The sequence below is a fragment of the Herpailurus yagouaroundi genome, unplaced genomic scaffold, assembly GCF_014898765.1.
Source record: "Herpailurus yagouaroundi ecotype Mexico unplaced genomic scaffold, PumYag 140, whole genome shotgun sequence".
In the NCBI taxonomy this organism is placed as follows: domain Eukaryota; kingdom Metazoa; phylum Chordata; class Mammalia; order Carnivora; family Felidae; genus Herpailurus; species Herpailurus yagouaroundi.
Genome location: NW_024412395.1, coordinates 18488825 through 18505761, shown reverse-complemented (window position 1 = coordinate 18505761; position 16937 = coordinate 18488825). Strand labels below are relative to the sequence as shown.

Sequence of the window (16937 nt, the reverse complement as noted above, 5' to 3'; positions counted from 1 at the left end):
ATTTCACAAGCAGGCCAGAGAACACGTAGCTAAAACTCGCCACATTCTGGTCAGGGACCAAACACTGCCCACAGCTGGCAAGTAGAACCTCTGCAGATGGCTGGCATGAAGGATAGAGCAGCCATAACACAATAGCAGAGTGCATGTAGCACACACCAGAGACACCCCCTGAAGTGCCAGGCTCTGGGCACTACATGACCTCTTTTTCATAAGCTATTAATTTTAGGAGCAGTAGACATAACTGGCTTTTCTAACAGAGAGGAGGCAGAGACTTAGACAAAATGTGAAGATGGAGGAATGTATCACAAATGAAAGAACAAGATAAGGCCACAGCCAGAGATCTAAGTGAAACATATATAAGTAACATGCCTGAAGGACACTTTGAAGCAGTGATCATAAGGATACTTACTGGGTTTGAGAAAAGACATTAGTGAGACCCTTGCCACAGAGATAAGAGTTAAAAAAGAATCATAGATCAAGAGAGCAGTAAACAAGATTAGAAACACACTTAACACAGTGAACAGCAGACTGGAAGAAGCAGAGGAACAAATTAATGACCTAGAAGACAAAGTGTTGGGAAGCAATGGAGCTGAACAAAAGAAAGAACTATGCAAAAATGAAAATAGACTTAGGGAACTCAGTCACTCCTTCAAATGTAATAACATTCATATTGTAGGAGTCCCAGAAGAAGAGAGAAGGGGGCAGATAATTTATCTGAAGAAATAATAGCTGAAAATTTCCCTAATCTGCAGAAGGAAGCAGACCTTCAGATCCAGAAAGCAGAGAGAACTCCCAATAAAATCAACAAAACCAGGGGCACCTGGGTGGCTCAGTCAGCATCTGACTTCGGCTCAGGTCATGATATCCCGATTCATGAGTTCAAGCCCTGCGTTAGGCTTTCTGCTGTCAATGCAGAGCCTGCTTCAGATCCTCTGTCTCCTCTCTCTCTCTGTCCCTCCCCTGCTCATGTGCTCACTCTCTCTCTCTCTCTCAAAAAATAAACATTAAAAAAAACCCAACAAAACCAGGCCAACACCGAGACATATAATTGAATTTGCACAATATAGTGATAAAAAAAAAATCTTAAAGACAAAAGAAGTCATTAACTTACAAGGGAAGACCCATAAGCTAGCTGGAGATTTCTCAACAGAACCTTGGCAAGCCAGAAGGGAGTGGCATGATATATTCAAAGTGCTGAATGAGAAAAATCTGCCACCAGGAATACTCTATCCAACAAGGTTATAATTCAGAATAGAAGAAGAGATAGTTTCCTAGATGAATAAAAACTAAAGGACTTCATGACCCTAAACCAGCCTTGCAAGAAATATTAAAGGGGATTCTTTGAGTGGGAAGGAGAAACCAAAAGTGATAAAGGCAGGAAACACAAGGCAGAAAAAATGAGTATTTCTGTAAAAATCAGTCAAGGAACTCAAATGCACAAAAAGGATATAATATTTAATAACACATATCTGAAATAGGAGGAGAGGAGGTTCAAACTTAAGCAACCATCAACTTAATATAGACTGCTATTTCAGAAGAGGTTATATACACCCTAATGGTAACCATATATTAAAACCACTAATAATCATGCAGAGAATAAGGAGAAAGAAATTCAGATATATCAGTAAAGAAAATCAGCAAAATTGGCACAAAAACAGACACATAGACCAATGGAATAGAATAGAAACCCCAGAACTAGACCCACAAACGTATGGCCAACTCATCTTTGACAAAGCAGGAAAGAACATCCAATGGAAAAGACAGTCTCTTTAACAAATGGTGCTGGGAGAACTGGACAGCAACATGCAGAAGGTTGAAACTAGACCACTTTCTCACACCATTCACAAAAATAAACTCAAAATGGATAAAGGACCTGAATGTGAGACAGGAAACCATGAAAACCTTAGAAGAGAAAGCAGGAAAAGACCTCTCTGACCTCAGCCGTAGCAATCTCTTACTCGACACATCCCCAAAGGCAAGGGAATTAAAAGCAAAAGTGAATTACTGGGACCTTGTGAAGATAAAAAGCTTCTGCACAGCAAAGGAAACAACCAACAAAACTAAAAGGCAACCAACGGAATGGGAAAAGATATTTGCAAATGACATATCGGACAAAGGGCTAGTATCCAAAATCTATAAAGAGCTCACCAAACTCCACACCCGAAAAACAAATAACCCAGTGAAGAAATGGGCAGAAAACATGAATAGACACTTCTCTAAAGAAGACATCCGGATGGCCAACAGACACATGAAAAGATGTTCAGCGTCGCTCCTTATCAGGGAAATACAAATCAAAACCACACTCAGGTATCACCTCACGCCAGTCAGAGTGGCCAAAATGAACAAATCAGGAGACTATAGATGCTAGAGAGGATGTGGAGAAACGGGAACCCTCTTGCACTGTTAGTGGGAATGCAAATTGGTGCAGCTGCTCTGGAAAGCAGTGTGGAGGTTCCTCAGAAAATTAAAAATAGACCTACCCTATGACCCAGCAATAGCACTGCTACGAATTTATCCAAGGGACACAGGAGTACTGATGCATAGGGGCACTTGTACCCCAATGTTCATAGCAGCACTCTCAACAATAGCCAAATGATGGAAAGAGCCTAAATGTCCATCAACTGATGAATGGATAAAGAAATTGTGGTTTATATACACAATGGAGTACTACGTGGCAATGAGAAAGAATGAAATATGGCCTTTTGTAGCAACGTGGATGGAACTGGAGAGTGTGATACTAAGTGAAATAAGCCATACAGAGAAAGACAGATACCATATGGTTTCACTCTTATGTGGATCCTGAGAAACTTAACAGAAACCCATGGGGAAGGGGAAGGGAAAAAAAAAAAAAAAAAAAAGAGGTTAGAGTGGGAGACAGCCAAAGCATAAGAGACTGTTAAAAAGTGAGAACAAACTGAGGGTTGTTGGGGGTGGGAGGGAGGAGAGGGTGGGTGATGGGTATTGAGGAGGGCACCTTTTGGGCTGAGCACTGGGTGTTGTATGGAAACCAATTTGACAATAAATTTCATATATTAAAAAAAAAAAAAAGAAAGAAAATCAGCAAATCATGAAAGAGAGGAAGACATGAAAGGATAAGAGAAAATCTCCAGAAACAACCCCAAAATAAACAATAAAATGGCAGTAAATAATACCTATCAATAATTACTTTGAGGGGCGCCTGGGTGGCACAGTCGGTTAAGCGTCCGACTTCAGCCAGGTCACTATCTCGCGGTCCGTGGGTTCGAGCCCCGCGTCAGGCTCTGGGCTGATGGCTCAGAGCCTGGAGCCTGTTTCCGATTCTGTGTCTCCCTCTCTCTCTGCCCCTCCCCCGTTCATGCTCTGTCTCTCTCTGTCCCAAAAATAAATAAAAGTTGAAAAAAAATTAGAAAAAAATAATTACTTTGAATGTAAATGGACTAAATACATAGGGTGTCAGAATGGATAAAAAAACAAGACCCATCTATATGCTGCCTTGAGACTCATTTTAGACCTAATGACAACTGCAGATTGAAAGTGAGAGGATGGAGAAACATTTATCATGCAAATGGATGTCAAAGGAAAGCCATAGTACCCATATTTATATTGGAGAAACTAGACTTCAAAACAAAGACTGTAACAAGAGACAAAGAAGGGCATTATAAAATAATGAAAGAGACAATCCAACAAGAAGATAGAACAATTGTAAATACTTATGCACCCAAATATGGGACATGATAATGGGGCCACCAATTATATAAAACAATAACAAACATAAAGGAGCTAACTGATAATAAATAGTAGTGGATTTTAACACACCACTTAAGCCAATGGACAGTTCATCTAAACAGAAAGTCAACACATAAACAATGGCTTTGGATGACACATTGGACGAGATGGACTTATCAGATATATTCAGAATATTCCATCTTTGAACAGCAGAGTACACATTCTTTTAAAAAATGGTTCTTTTTTTTTTTTAAAGTTTATATATTTTGAGAGAGAGGAAGAGAGAGAAAATCCCAAGCAGCTCCACACTGTCAGTGTAGAGCCTGATGCAGGGCTCGAACTTATAAACTATGAGATCATGACCTGCACCAAAATAAAGAGTCAGACACTTAACTGACTGAGCCACCCAGGTGACCCAGAATACACATTCTTTTCAAGTGCAAGTGGAACATTCTCTAGAATAGATCACATATTAGGTCACAAAACAGGACTCAACAAATACAAAAAGACTGAAGTCATACCATGCATCTTTTCTAAGTGCAATGCTATGCACTTAGAAGTCAACCCCAAGAAGAAATCTGGAAAAAACACAAATACATGGAGGTAAAACATCATGGTAATAAACAATGGATGGATCAGTGAGGAAATCAAAGAAGAAATTAAGAAATACATGAAACCAAAGAAAATGAAAACATCAAAAGCTTTGGGATGCAGCAAAAGCTGTCCTAAGGTGGAAGTATAGAGTAACACAGGCCTACCTCAAGAAGCAAGAAAAATCTCAAACAACCTAATCTTACACCTGGAGGGGCTAGAAAAAGAACAAAAAATGAATCCTAAAGCCAGCAGAAGGAAAGAAATAATAAAGATTAGAGCAGAAATAAATGAAATAGAAACCTAAAAAAGCTATAGAACAGGTCAATGAAACCAGGAGCTGGTTCTTTGAAAAAAAAAATCAATAAAATCAATAAACTTCTAACCAGAGAAAGGACCAAATAAATAAAATCACAAATAAGAGGAGAAATAACAACCAACACCACATAAATACAAACAATTATAACAGATTATGAAAAACTATATGCTAACAAACTGGACAACCTAGAAGAAATGGATAAATTCTTAAAAACATATAACTTACCAAAAGTTAAATAGGAAGAAATAGAAAACCTGAACAGACTGATAACCAGCAAAGAAATGGAATCAGTAATCAAAAGACTCTCAAAGAACAAAAGCCCATGGCTAGATGGCTTCAAAGGTGAATTCTACCAAACATTTAAAGAATTAATGCCTATTCTTCTCAAACTATTCCAAAAAAATAGAAAAGGAAGAAAAACTTCCAAATTCATCTTATAAGACCAGCATTACCCTGATACCAAAACCAGATAAGGACTCCGCTAAAAAAGAGAACTATAAGTCAATATTCCTGATGAACATGGATGCAAAAATTCTCAATAAAATATATAGCAAACCGAATCAAATAATACATTAAAAAATTTATGCACCCCAATCAAGTGGGATTTATTCCTGGTTGCAAGGGTGGTTCAATATTCACAAATCAATCAATGTGATTCGTCACATGAATAAGAGGAAGGAAAAGAACTACATGATCATTTCAATAGATGCAGAAAAAGCATTCGACAAAGTACAACATCCATTTATGATAAAAACCCTCACTCAACAAAGTAGATTTAGAGGGAACACACCTCAACATAGTAAAAGCCATATATGAAAAACCCACACAAGCATCATCCTCAGGATGAAAAACAGAGCTTTTCCTCTTTTGTCAGGAACAGGACAGGAATGTTCACTCTCACCACTTTCATTCAACATAGTACTGGAAGCCCTAGCTTCAGCAATTAAACAACACAAAGAAATAAAAGGAATCCAAATTGTCAAGAAAGAAAGAAAACTTTCTCTATTTGCAGATGACATGATACTCTATATAGAGAATCCAAAAGACTCTGCCAAAAAACCACATTAATTCAGGAAAGTCACAGGATACAAAATCAATGTACAGAAATCTGTTGCATTTCTATACACCTATAATGAAGTAGCAGGAAGAGAAATTAAGGAATCAATCTCCTTTACAATTACACCAAAAACAATAAGATACCTAGCAATAAACCTAACCAAAGAGGTGAAAGACCTGTATTCTGAAAACTATAAAAAAAAAATGATGAAAGAAATTGAAGATGACACAAAGAAATGGGAAGACATTCCATGCTCATGGATTGGAAGAACAAATATTGTTAAAATGTCTATACTACCCAAAGCAATCTACACATTTAATGCAATTTCTATCAAAATACCAACAACATTTTTCACAGAACTAGTATGAACTATCCTAAACTTTGTATGGAACCACAAAAGACCTTAAATAGCCAAATCAACCTTGAAAAAGAAAAAGCTGGAGGCATCATAATACCAGACTTCAAGTTATATTACAAAGCTAGAGTGATCAGAACAATTTTATGCCAGTACCACAAAAATAGACACATAGATCAATTGAACAGGATAGAAAAACAAGAAATGAACCCACAACTATATGGTCTATTAAAAAGCAGGAAAGAATATCCAGTGGGAAAAAGATAGTCTCTTCAACAAATGGTGTTGGGAAAACTGGACAGCAACATGCAAAAGAATGAAACTGGACCACTTTCTTAAAATCAAACACAAAAATAAGTTAAAAATGGATGAAAGACGTAAATGTGAGACCTGAAACCACAAAAATCCTAGAAGAGAGCACAAGCAGTAACTTCTTTGACATCGACTATAACAACATGTTTCTAGATATATCTCCTGAGGCAAGGGAAACAGAAGCAAAAATAAACTATTGGTACTACATCAAAACGAAAAGCTGCACAGTGAAGTAAACAATTGACAAAACTCAAAGGCAACCTACGGAATGGGAGAAGATATTTGCAAATGACATATCTGAATTATACATAATGTTCACTCTCTGTGAACATTATGTATATGTATATGTTATCTCTGATAACAGATAATGTATCTCTGTTATCTAAAATATTTAATGAATTTATAAAACTCAACACCTCAAAAATGAATAACCCAATTAGAAAATAGGCAGAAGATATGAATAGACATTTTCCCAAAGAAGACATTAAGATGGCTAAACAGACACATGAAAATATGCTCAACATCACTCATCATCAGGGAAATACAAATCAAAACCACAATGAGACATCACCTCACACCTGTCAGAGATTATGTAATTTAAGTCCTCCATTTAGCACAGTGTTTTAGGAATAGTAGGGACTCAATAAGTAGTGTTGGTATATATATGTGTATATATATATATATATATATATATATATATATATATTTAAATATTTATTCTATTTATTCTTCTCTATTTCTATTTATTTGCTCTTAGGGTATTATGTAAAATTTTGTTTTATCAAAGTAATTCCTATACATAAATAATCAAATATCATTGAAGTATCTTTCTCATTAAAAGCAGTCTTGTGCCTACTTTCCTAACTCTTACCTCCAAAGCAGCCACATTTACTATGTAACTTGCATCTTCTGATAATCACCTTCATTGTTCTCTAATTAGCTTATTCTATTCTCTATTTATTAGCTTTAGAGAGTATTTACTGACTTCTCATTATGACCTTTGAGAATTGCTTTGTTATCCCAACTTCTCCCCTCCATTTTCCCAGTAGAATTAGAATTTTCACTTAAACTAGTACATCGTATTTATACTATTACAACCATAAATATTGTTCACTGCTGAGTCAAGTAACTCACAATGATTATCTGCCCTCATATAGGTGTTTGTTTTCTTGGAGTAAATTATTTCCTTTTCTTTCATTTGCTTAATTTTCTATGTACATACAGCTTGTTTGTTCTTTTTTTTTTTTTAACGTTTATTTATTTTTGAGACAGAGAGAGACAGAGCATGAACAGGGGAGGAGCAGAGAGAGGGGGAGACACAGAATCCGAAACAGGCTCCAGGCTCTGAGCTGTCAGCACAGAGCCTGATGCGGGGCTCAAACTCACAGACCGTGAGATCATGACCTGAGCCGAAGTCGGCCGACTAACCAACCAAGCCACCCAGGCGCCCCTGGCTTGTTTGTTCTTAATACATCAACAGATCTGTTGAATGCCTGGTAATCATTGTTTCAAACTCAAAAGCCCATGAAATAATCTATAAGTTCCATTTTTTTCTGTCGTGGAGACCTCCCTTCACAGGATTCTGTCCTTGTGCTCTAATGTGGACAGGTTGCTCTCTTGTCTAAATGTCATGCTAGGACTTTCCTTAGCATTTTAGTTTGGGGCTTGTTTTTTGAGAGAGTTTGCTAATGTGAATATAACTAGAATGAGGAAGCATTAATATTTTGGATTCAAATTATTAATCTATACTGCTTCTATGTCCTGGATTCACCAGCCAGTGAGGTCACATAAAATGAGGTCACATTTTTTGATGCCCAAGTTATAATGGCTCAAGCCTTCACAGTTTGAATGCAAGATCTGCACACCACTAACTGCAAAGTTCCCGCTGAGTTTTTCTGGGGATCCCTAATAGGACTATGCTCATGTGTGCTCACTAGCTAGTCCATCTGCTGGTCACCACAAGGCATTTGCCATGTTCTTCCTCTTTTGCTGTGACTCCCCGGCAATATGTTTTGCCCTGAATATTGTTTGAAGGTGCTGATAGTATCCCTCATAAAACGGATGTTATGTTTGCCAGGGGCATTTTCTCCTGATGTTACTATTTCCAAGAATGCCAGGGGTACTAGGTTTGATGGGAGGTCATCAATGACTCTTTCCCCAAGTCCACGCACTTCCCTACACCCCTTCCTCCACTGCTGTACTGTGGAACTCACAGTCTCTTTCAGTTTTTCCTTTTTGTAATTTCCTCTCTCCAAACCAATAATCATCAGCATTCACAACCCATTCAGTACCCATTTTGTCAGGAACAACATAAAAGCTAGAAGGTTCAGAAGCACAGCTCAACTATGTAATTTATTACCAAACCAGAATGTTTAACATTTATATTCTAGTGAGTTTCTTAAGCCGGAGAAACAGCTTTAAAATAAGATAGGTCCCCATTCTGGAGATCGAGAACTTCTTGCAACTTTGAAATGATGGACCTCTTTTTCTGCTAGGAAAGATTTTAAAAACCTTAGAGTCTACTTTCAATCCAAGTACCATATTGAAAATCTTTAAATATGCCCATATTTAAAAAAATTTTTAATGTTTATTTTGAGAGAGAGAGAGACAGATACAGAGCGTGAGCAGGGGAAGGGCAGAGAAAGAGGGAGACACAGAATCTGAAGCAAGCTCCAGGCTCCAAGCTGTCAGCACTGAGCCTGATGTGGAGCTTGAACCCATGAACTATGAAATCATGATCTGGGCTGAAGTCGGATGCTTAACTGACTGAGCCACCCAGGTGCCCCAAAATATGTCCATATTTTTAAAGAAATCCTCAAAAATTTTTTCCTTAGGAGAATTTAGAAACTGTCTATAGATATTTAGAAATAATATTGAATTGAAATAGTAAATATTTCAGACTTCACTAGTTCAAACTGGACTTTGTCTTAAAAATGATGTAATTTGCTGAATTAGCATTTTCAAAAAATACTTAAAAGTGGAAATGTCACCAACAGAGAGATCTGCAGATGACAACAAAGGAAAGACTTTTTCTTGTGAAGTTTAAAGTAATACCATGTTGGTCTTTGGGGCCAAATGAGAGAATTGTTTTCAAAATGAAGGCCATATTATTCCAGAAAGAAATTTAAGATAGTACAGAGACCCTTTATCACCTTCCCCTGCCTCCCTGTGAAGTGTCATTTCCTCCTTCTTTAATGTTCCAATTTTCATTTAGTGGAAGAAGACACTACAATTTACCAAATCAGTAAGAGGCAGAGCGTGGATTTTAACCCAGGTCAATTTGACTTCAAAACTGGTAGCTATTTCCTGCCTACCATATTGTGACATGTCATTTTGGATGGGTACAAAGATGTCCCTAAGGCGCAGGAGTTGTTCTAAGGGAACTACCCAGCTGTGTGGATTATGTGGGATTTCTCTGGCATATATAATGGTTCCCTGGTGATCCACACTCTATGTTGAAGGAGACTCTGGAGAAGATCTTCTGTGCAAGCAAATTTAATTCTAAATCTCACTGTCCCTCCCCTTTCTCCTAATGCCTTTTCTTCCATCCCTTTTTTAGAGAGAGGCCAAGTAACTGGTTGCTGATCCTACACTCTGCTCCCATAAGCCATCCACATGGCAGACCTGACTTACCTTTCCTATGACATCTGTTAACAGTTTAAGTGCCAGAGGATCATGAACCAAGGAGTCTGTGTAAAAGGAACCAAGGTATTTCTTTGGGTTGGTCGGATTGTCCTGGGCACACAGATCTGGGCGCATGTTGAATCCATGGGAAATTCTTCCTACTGTGAAAGGGAAGGCACCACCTGCAAGTAAACCCATTAGTGAGAGGTTAGTGTCATTGGAAAAGATATTTTTCAATCCTCATATTGTATGCAAAGAGGAGTTACTGTAGTCTATTATTTACAAAGAATGTACTGGAACCTAAATGCTGGGAGATGACCCAAAACAAATGATATGAACTCATCTATGAATTCATGTTCAAGGAATTTATTCTAAAGAAAGAAGACAAGTGTGTGAAGTTATGTGGTCAAGGTTTTAAAATGTAGCATGCTTAAAATAGCAGAGTACAGAGGCAACCTATCAGCTGGGAGATATCCAAATAATGATGGCCTATCCATAAATGCACTGCCACGCATGCAACCATCAAAAGTGGTGGTTGTGGGGGTATGTGTGTGTGTGCCCAAGAGTCACAAACTCCAGTTCCTGTAAGGATCAAGCAGAAAATGTAAATTACTGAAATAGGCCTATTTGTAAATAATGGTGAATGGTAGGGACTCTTGCAAACTGGAGAGCTTATAGTCTGACTAGAGGAATTTAAACAAAATAAAACAAAAGCTATGCCAACCAAACTAACCTTGACAGCAAAAATGGAATTTGGCTCCCTAACCATCATATACTTTATGACTAGAATGATGGCTGCAAGCCTGTTATGGGCTGAATTATGTCCCTCCAAATTAATATGTTGAAGCCCTAACCCCCAATATAACTCTATTTGGACACAGGGCTTTTAAGGAGGTAATTAAGGTTAAATGAAGTCATAAGGTGGGACTTTAATCTGATAGGATTGGTGTTCTTATAAGAAGAGACTCCAGAGATCTTTGTCTCTCTGTGCATGCACAGATTAAAGGCCATGTGAGGACACAGTAAGTGGCCTCGTGCAATCCCGGCAGACAGGTCTCACCAGAAAACCAACCCCACTGGCACTTTGATCTTGGACTTCTGTCCTCCAGGACTATGAGAAAATAAGGTTCTGTTGTTTAAGCCACCGAGTCTGTGGTATTTTGTCATGGTAGATCAAGCTGAGTAATGCAGATACGGTCTTACCTCCATGTGCAAAACACACTTTCAGTTTAGGAAATTTCTCGAACACTCCTCCCATGATCATGGAGCAAATGGCTGTGGTGGTCTCTGCTGGCATTCCTGAAAGAGGAAGCAGTCACAGGGCACAGAGCAGGTCATCTCCAGCAAGAAGCTCAGTGATGCTAGTGGTTGGGGAATGTCAGCTTGCTGTGATTGTGACAAACAGGTTGCTGCCTCAGCATGGCTTGGTTGTAGACAACCTTTACTTTGGCAAGCAGACCATCTGAAGTTTCCTATGTGCCACTTGCAGGTGGAGTCATTTAATGGCCAACATAGTCAAGGAGCCAGAGGACCTAGCTTTTGTCCTGATTCCTCCAGCTTCACTTTAGGATGTTGTAGGGCAAGCAGAGTACAATGAGTCTGGGTTGAACCCTAATTCTTCCAATCTTCTGCTTCCTGGCCTTTGACAAATTATTTAACACCCCCAGGCCTGTGCTTCTTCACCTGTAAAATGGGGACACTGTTGCCCATCTTGCAAGACTGTTATGGAACCTTGCAAATGATGATGTTGAGAAAGTTCCTGGCCACTGGCCAGAGCTTCACATTAGAGGTGTTCAACAAATATTAGTTGCTTCTGTGCTTCAGTTTCTTCATCTGTACAATGGGTTTGTTCTTGCCACTAGTCCTCAATAAATATCAACTAAAATTATAATTCCTGCCAAATCTTTGCTGCATCTTAGAGATGAGGTTGAAAATAACTGGATTAAAATGAATTATTTCAAGTGCTTTGTGGTCCTAGAAGTAACTATTCCATGCTGACCCCTTTACCTCCACAGAGTTATTCTGGGTTACATTTCCAGGCTACTGCTTTTCAGACTATGACTAAAAAATCTCTGGGGGAATCCATATGCAAGCCTGTACCTTCTGGGGAAGACTGACTCTCTGGCTGCCAAGTGGGGATTTACTAGATGCTCATCCTGCTCCAAATCTCTCATTGCTCTATGGACAGAGATACCTCTGGCTCCCTGACCTTTTGGGAATTCTGGAAGCACAATGATTCATATCCACCTGGGAGAAGTTTGTGGGCAGAACTTCCCGAAGGCAGAGAGATGGAGATGGACAGCATCACTTCTTTTTGGTCCTGTGATTCTGCTCTCCATCAATTACTTGGACCATGATTGCATACTCCATTCTCCATACAGGAGCCAAAGTGGAATATTTTCAGTGTCTGTTACATCATGGCCCTCCCCTGCTGGGAATTCTCTAATCTGCTAATGACTACTTTTCCATTCACAATAGAATTCTGAAATTAGCCTGTTTGTTTGTTTATGGTCTGTATATTTGCTTGTCACCTGTTTCTTCTAACCAGAACATAGGCTTCAGAAAGGCAGAGGTTTTTTGTCCATGTCAATATCCAAAGTGCTAGGTACAGGGCCCAGCATGCTGGAGAGGATCAACATATATTTGTTGCATAAATGAATAATGAAATGACTCTTTATGCATATGTTCTCCTCTATTTTTCATGTGGGAGGCTGTAATGTAAATAAGTTTGTGGGACTTGTCAAAGTGTTATGTGAGTTAGGATGAGATTTTCTTTGGAGCTGGACAGCATTGGTCGCCCTTAGGTTATCTCTTCTTGCAAATTGTTGCTCGAGAATTTGGTGGGGGATGGGTAGGAAGCTGCCTTACTAAATACAATGGTCTAAAAAAGAAATCACAGAGGCATAAAATGTCAGAGCAGAAAGATAATCCAGACCAGCTCTCCCATTTTAACATGAGAAATGAGCCTAAGAAGGTAAAGTGATTTGCCACATGTTATAGAAATAGAGACTGGCTGGAACTGAAATTCAGTTTTCTTAATTTCAATATATGGCTCCATTTAATTCTTCATTGTGGTTCCTTTATAATTACTTGTACTAATTGGGCTGAGGGGAGAATGGATAATGGCTTCCCTAAAGAAAATCCTGGGCTGTTCATCTGGGAACCCCACTATTCATTGGGTTTATAGATGAGTTGCACTTTTTACTTGTGGCCACAGTTACACCTGTCTCCATTTCTTGTTATCAGGGGTAATAAGGAGAAATTGGATAGTCCAAGCAGAGGTCTCTCCTCTTTTCCTCTCCCTTACTCTCATGTGGAACCGTGAATGAATAGTGCAGGAACAAAGAGCAGAAGAGAGAAGCAGATAATAGGAAAATTAAAAGCCTGGGTTATCTACAATATAGGGCCTCAGATCCTTCGGTGTTGGAAATTCTACTTGTAACTCCAGTGTTCTCATTTGCAAGACCTGATGCTATTATTGGCTCCTTAAAAAAATCTATTAGATAGGCATGGTTAGTTATTTTGGGGACCTTTTTGGGAGTCTGTTTAATGAGGTAGCTTTGGAGTCAGACAGATTTGTGTAAATTCCATTTTCACTTATTAATGGCATGACTTGGACAACTTATTTAACCACTGCAAGACTCAGTTTCTCTACGTATAAAATGGTTATTATGATGTCAACATCAAAGAGTTTTGTGTGGATATGACTAAAATTAAATAAGATAATATATACAGCATTTATCTAAAAGCTCAGGAACTCACAATCCTGTTCATTATTCATACTTTCTCTTTTTGACATAGTAGTGTTCCAGAGATAATTGGAAAAAAACTCAAAGGCTTGGTCCTCTTTTCCAGACTCTGAGCTGACACAAACCTACAAGCCAAGGGAGCCAGTATTTGGCCATTCGTCCATCCATCTGCATGTCCCAGGGGTGGACAAATAGGGAACAGTTCAACTTTTCAGCCACCTTTAAAGAAGCAGTGAGAGAGAGAGAAAGTGAGAGTTATTTGGATGAGCCAGCAAATATAGTGGACTATTTTAGGAAAACTATTTTTCTCTGGGTCTATATTGATCTGAGTAAATAGGCTAAACTACTTAAAAAATTTTTAAATATTCATTTAGTTTTGAGAGAGCAAGAGAGAGACAGAGCACGAGCAGGGAAGAGGCAGAGAGACAGGAGACACAGAATCTGAAGCAGGCTCCAGGCTCTGAGCTGTCAGTACAGAGCCCAACACAGTGCTCAAAACCACGAATTGTGAGATCAGGACCTGAGCTGAAGTCAGAAGCTCAACTGATGGAGCCACCCAGGTGCCCCAATAAGTTAAAATATTTTTGAAGTTGTTTCTTGATCTATGTAAAAGAGTCATTGAGAAATTCTGCTCCTGCTTAGAAAATAAAAATGTCACTTAGAATTAATAAGGGGGTTGGTGGATTTACCATTGAGGTTGATGAATTTAATATGTTGTTTGGCAAAAAAAGTCACAGGAAGTATCCATCATTCAACTGTTTTGGCTGAGAGCAAAATGCTGAAGGACTGATCCCACACATCAGATGCAGGTGAAATTCTCCCTGCTGGTTCCGACTTGATCCATTCTTTGAAAAGGATTGTTCAGATTGTATCCATACAGTCAGGGCTAGCGTGTTCCCTTATTTCCCCCCACTTAGAAACCTGAGGATGTAGAAAGTGAAGAAGTGATGCATTGGTGGCCAGGGGCTCATGACTGGCCTGGAGCAGGCTGGCCTGACCCAAGCCGTCAGCCATTCAGAGCATGACACCAGATGGAAATTTCCAGGGATCTCTGGGTACTCATGAAGCCTTAGGAGCCTAGCTGAGTCCCTGAACAGTCTGTTGAGAATGAGATGACTTTAGAACATCAAGAGCCATCAGTGCCTCAGCTGGGCAGGTACTGAGATGAATGTCATGGGCAAACCTTCCAGGGCCTTCTGGGAAATGGAAATCCTATCTGGATGGAATGACTTTTGTGCAACAAAATGTTTAGTTTAAAAAAGTTCCCTCAATAGGCATTGAGTATGAGTGCTTAACAAGGTTCAAAACAGATTTTCCTTAGCGTATCTTTCCCAAATAATATTGAGGTGCTGGAGTGATTCATCCTACCTTTACATGTAAATATGTGGGCTAAACGGGCTGATGCAATGCAAGTTCTGGGCTTAAGCATTTTTAAAATGAAGAAGAAGGGTGCCTGGATGGCTCGGTTGTTAAGTGTCTGACTCTTGATTTCCGCTCAGGTCATGATCTCACAGTCATGAGATCGAGCCCTGTATTGGGTTCTGTGCTGAGAGCGCAGAGCCTGCTTGGGATTCTCTCTCTTTTCTCTCTCATGCATGTGTTTTCTCTCCTTCACAATAAATAAATAAACATGAAACAAATAAAAAAAATAAAATGGAAAAGCAATTCTTGGACAGTAAGGGATTCTGGAAGTGGTAGGTAAAGAGTAGGTTGGAGTGGGGCGCCTGGGTGGCGCAGTCGGTGGAGCGTCCGACTTCAGCCAGGTCACGATCTCGCGGTCCGTGAGTTCAAGCCCCATGTCAGGCTCTGGGCTGATGGCTCAGAGCCTGGAGCCTGTTTCAGATTCTGTGTCTCCCTCTCTCTCTGCCCCTCCCCCGTTCATGCTCTGTCTCTCTCTGTCCCAAAAATAAATAAACGTTGAAAAAAAAAAACTTAAAAAAAAAAAAAAGAGTAGGTTGGAGAGAAAGGGCTTCTAATTCATCAGGTTCTGGGGGCAGAAGGAAGAGAAGCTAATTAGTTTCTGATAATTAGTCTGGGTCATCTTTTTCGGATGGATTGACTTGACAAAGTTACAAAATCATGGTATCTCAGTGAGATTTGACTCCTCATTAGGATGTAACTTTATTCTATGTGACTGTTACAGTACATTTCTATTCAATTCAAATTAGTAAATACTTTTGATCCCTTCTGTATGTGAGGCATTGTAGAGAACACAAAAAGGCACTTAAACTCTCAAAATCATATCTCATGTTAATTGAGAACTTGCCATGTGCCAAAGCTGTTATAAGAATTTTACAGTTGTTAACTAGTTTAATCCTTTATAAGATGAGTACTTTTAAAAATTGAAATACAGTTCACACACATGTTACATTACTTTCAGGTGTACAATATGGCAGTGTGACAACTCTGTATGTTATGCTGTGCTCACACAACTAAGCTACCTTCTGTCACCATACAACTGTATTATAATATCGTTGACAATATTCCCTGTGCTGTACCTTTCATCCTCGTGACTTATTCATTCCATAACTGGAAACCTGTACCCCCCCTCCCCTTCACCCAGTTTGCCCATCCCACAGCTTCTTCCCCTCTGTTACTGTTCTTATTTGTTCGTTTGTCTTTTAGATTCCACATAAAAGTGAAATCATATGGTATTTGTCTTCCTCTGACTTATTTCACTTAGCATAACACCTTCTGGGATGAGCACTGTTATTACTCTCATTTTACAGAGAAAGAAACTAAGGCAAATAGAGGCTAGGTAACTCACTCAGGTCTTACAGCTGATAAATGGGAGAGGCAGGCAATCTGCCACTATCAGTCTGTCTGCCTCATACTTGTAACAAGATCATTTTTGTGCCTGAAAACTGACCTGAGCATGTATGGTTGGGTTCACCCACTAAGAATGGTAGTCTCGGAGATAAAGGGGATGGTTAGACACTTTGGAACTCCAGGATCCCCTTGAAATGACAAAGTCAGCTTGGCTCATGGTAACTCCTCTCATTTGCTTCAGCCATGTTATTGACACAAGTTAGAGACTAGTGAAGCTGCCAAGTCTTGCTAACCAAACAATTGTGCTGCCATCCCCAAGATACCACAAGTCAGCCAGGGCCTGGATGCTCTCCTGAATCCCCCAAGAGACCAGCCCCCAAAAAAGCTTATTTAGAATGAGTGATGGGTTGAGCTAGTTATATGGAAAATACCCATTTGGGATGGCAACTGGTAGCT

The 16937-nt window shown here is 39.2% G+C and overlaps 1 protein-coding gene and 1 long non-coding RNA gene across 9 annotated transcripts in view; one reads left to right on the top strand and one right to left on the bottom strand.

The window, feature by feature from the left end:
- Positions 1 to 16937, top strand: part of LOC121030485 (uncharacterized) — a 65855-nt gene that overhangs the window by 24811 nt on the left and 24107 nt on the right. Inside the window, exon 3 of one of the 6 annotated variants that reach the window (XR_005790246.1) lies at positions 9899 to 10004. The exons of 4 other annotated variants lie outside the window; for them this stretch is intronic. This is a non-coding gene — a long non-coding RNA (uncharacterized LOC121030485). Of the gene's footprint in view, positions 1 to 7611; positions 7657 to 9898; positions 10005 to 16937 lie in introns of those variants that run through there. One more of the 6 variants, XR_005790249.1, reaches the window with a different exon arrangement.
- The window catches only part of ACMSD (aminocarboxymuconate semialdehyde decarboxylase), a 58868-nt gene that overhangs the window by 18046 nt on the left and 23885 nt on the right, over positions 1 to 16937 (bottom strand). For all 3 annotated transcript variants that reach the window (XM_040474916.1, XM_040474915.1, XM_040474917.1), the window contains 3 exons: positions 13838 to 13931; positions 11167 to 11262; positions 9973 to 10145 (listed from right to left, as the gene is read on the bottom strand). In XM_040474916.1, coding sequence (XP_040330850.1) covers positions 9973 to 10145; positions 11167 to 11262; positions 13838 to 13931 — 363 coding nt within the window. The remainder of the gene's footprint in view (positions 1 to 9972; positions 10146 to 11166; positions 11263 to 13837; positions 13932 to 16937) is intronic.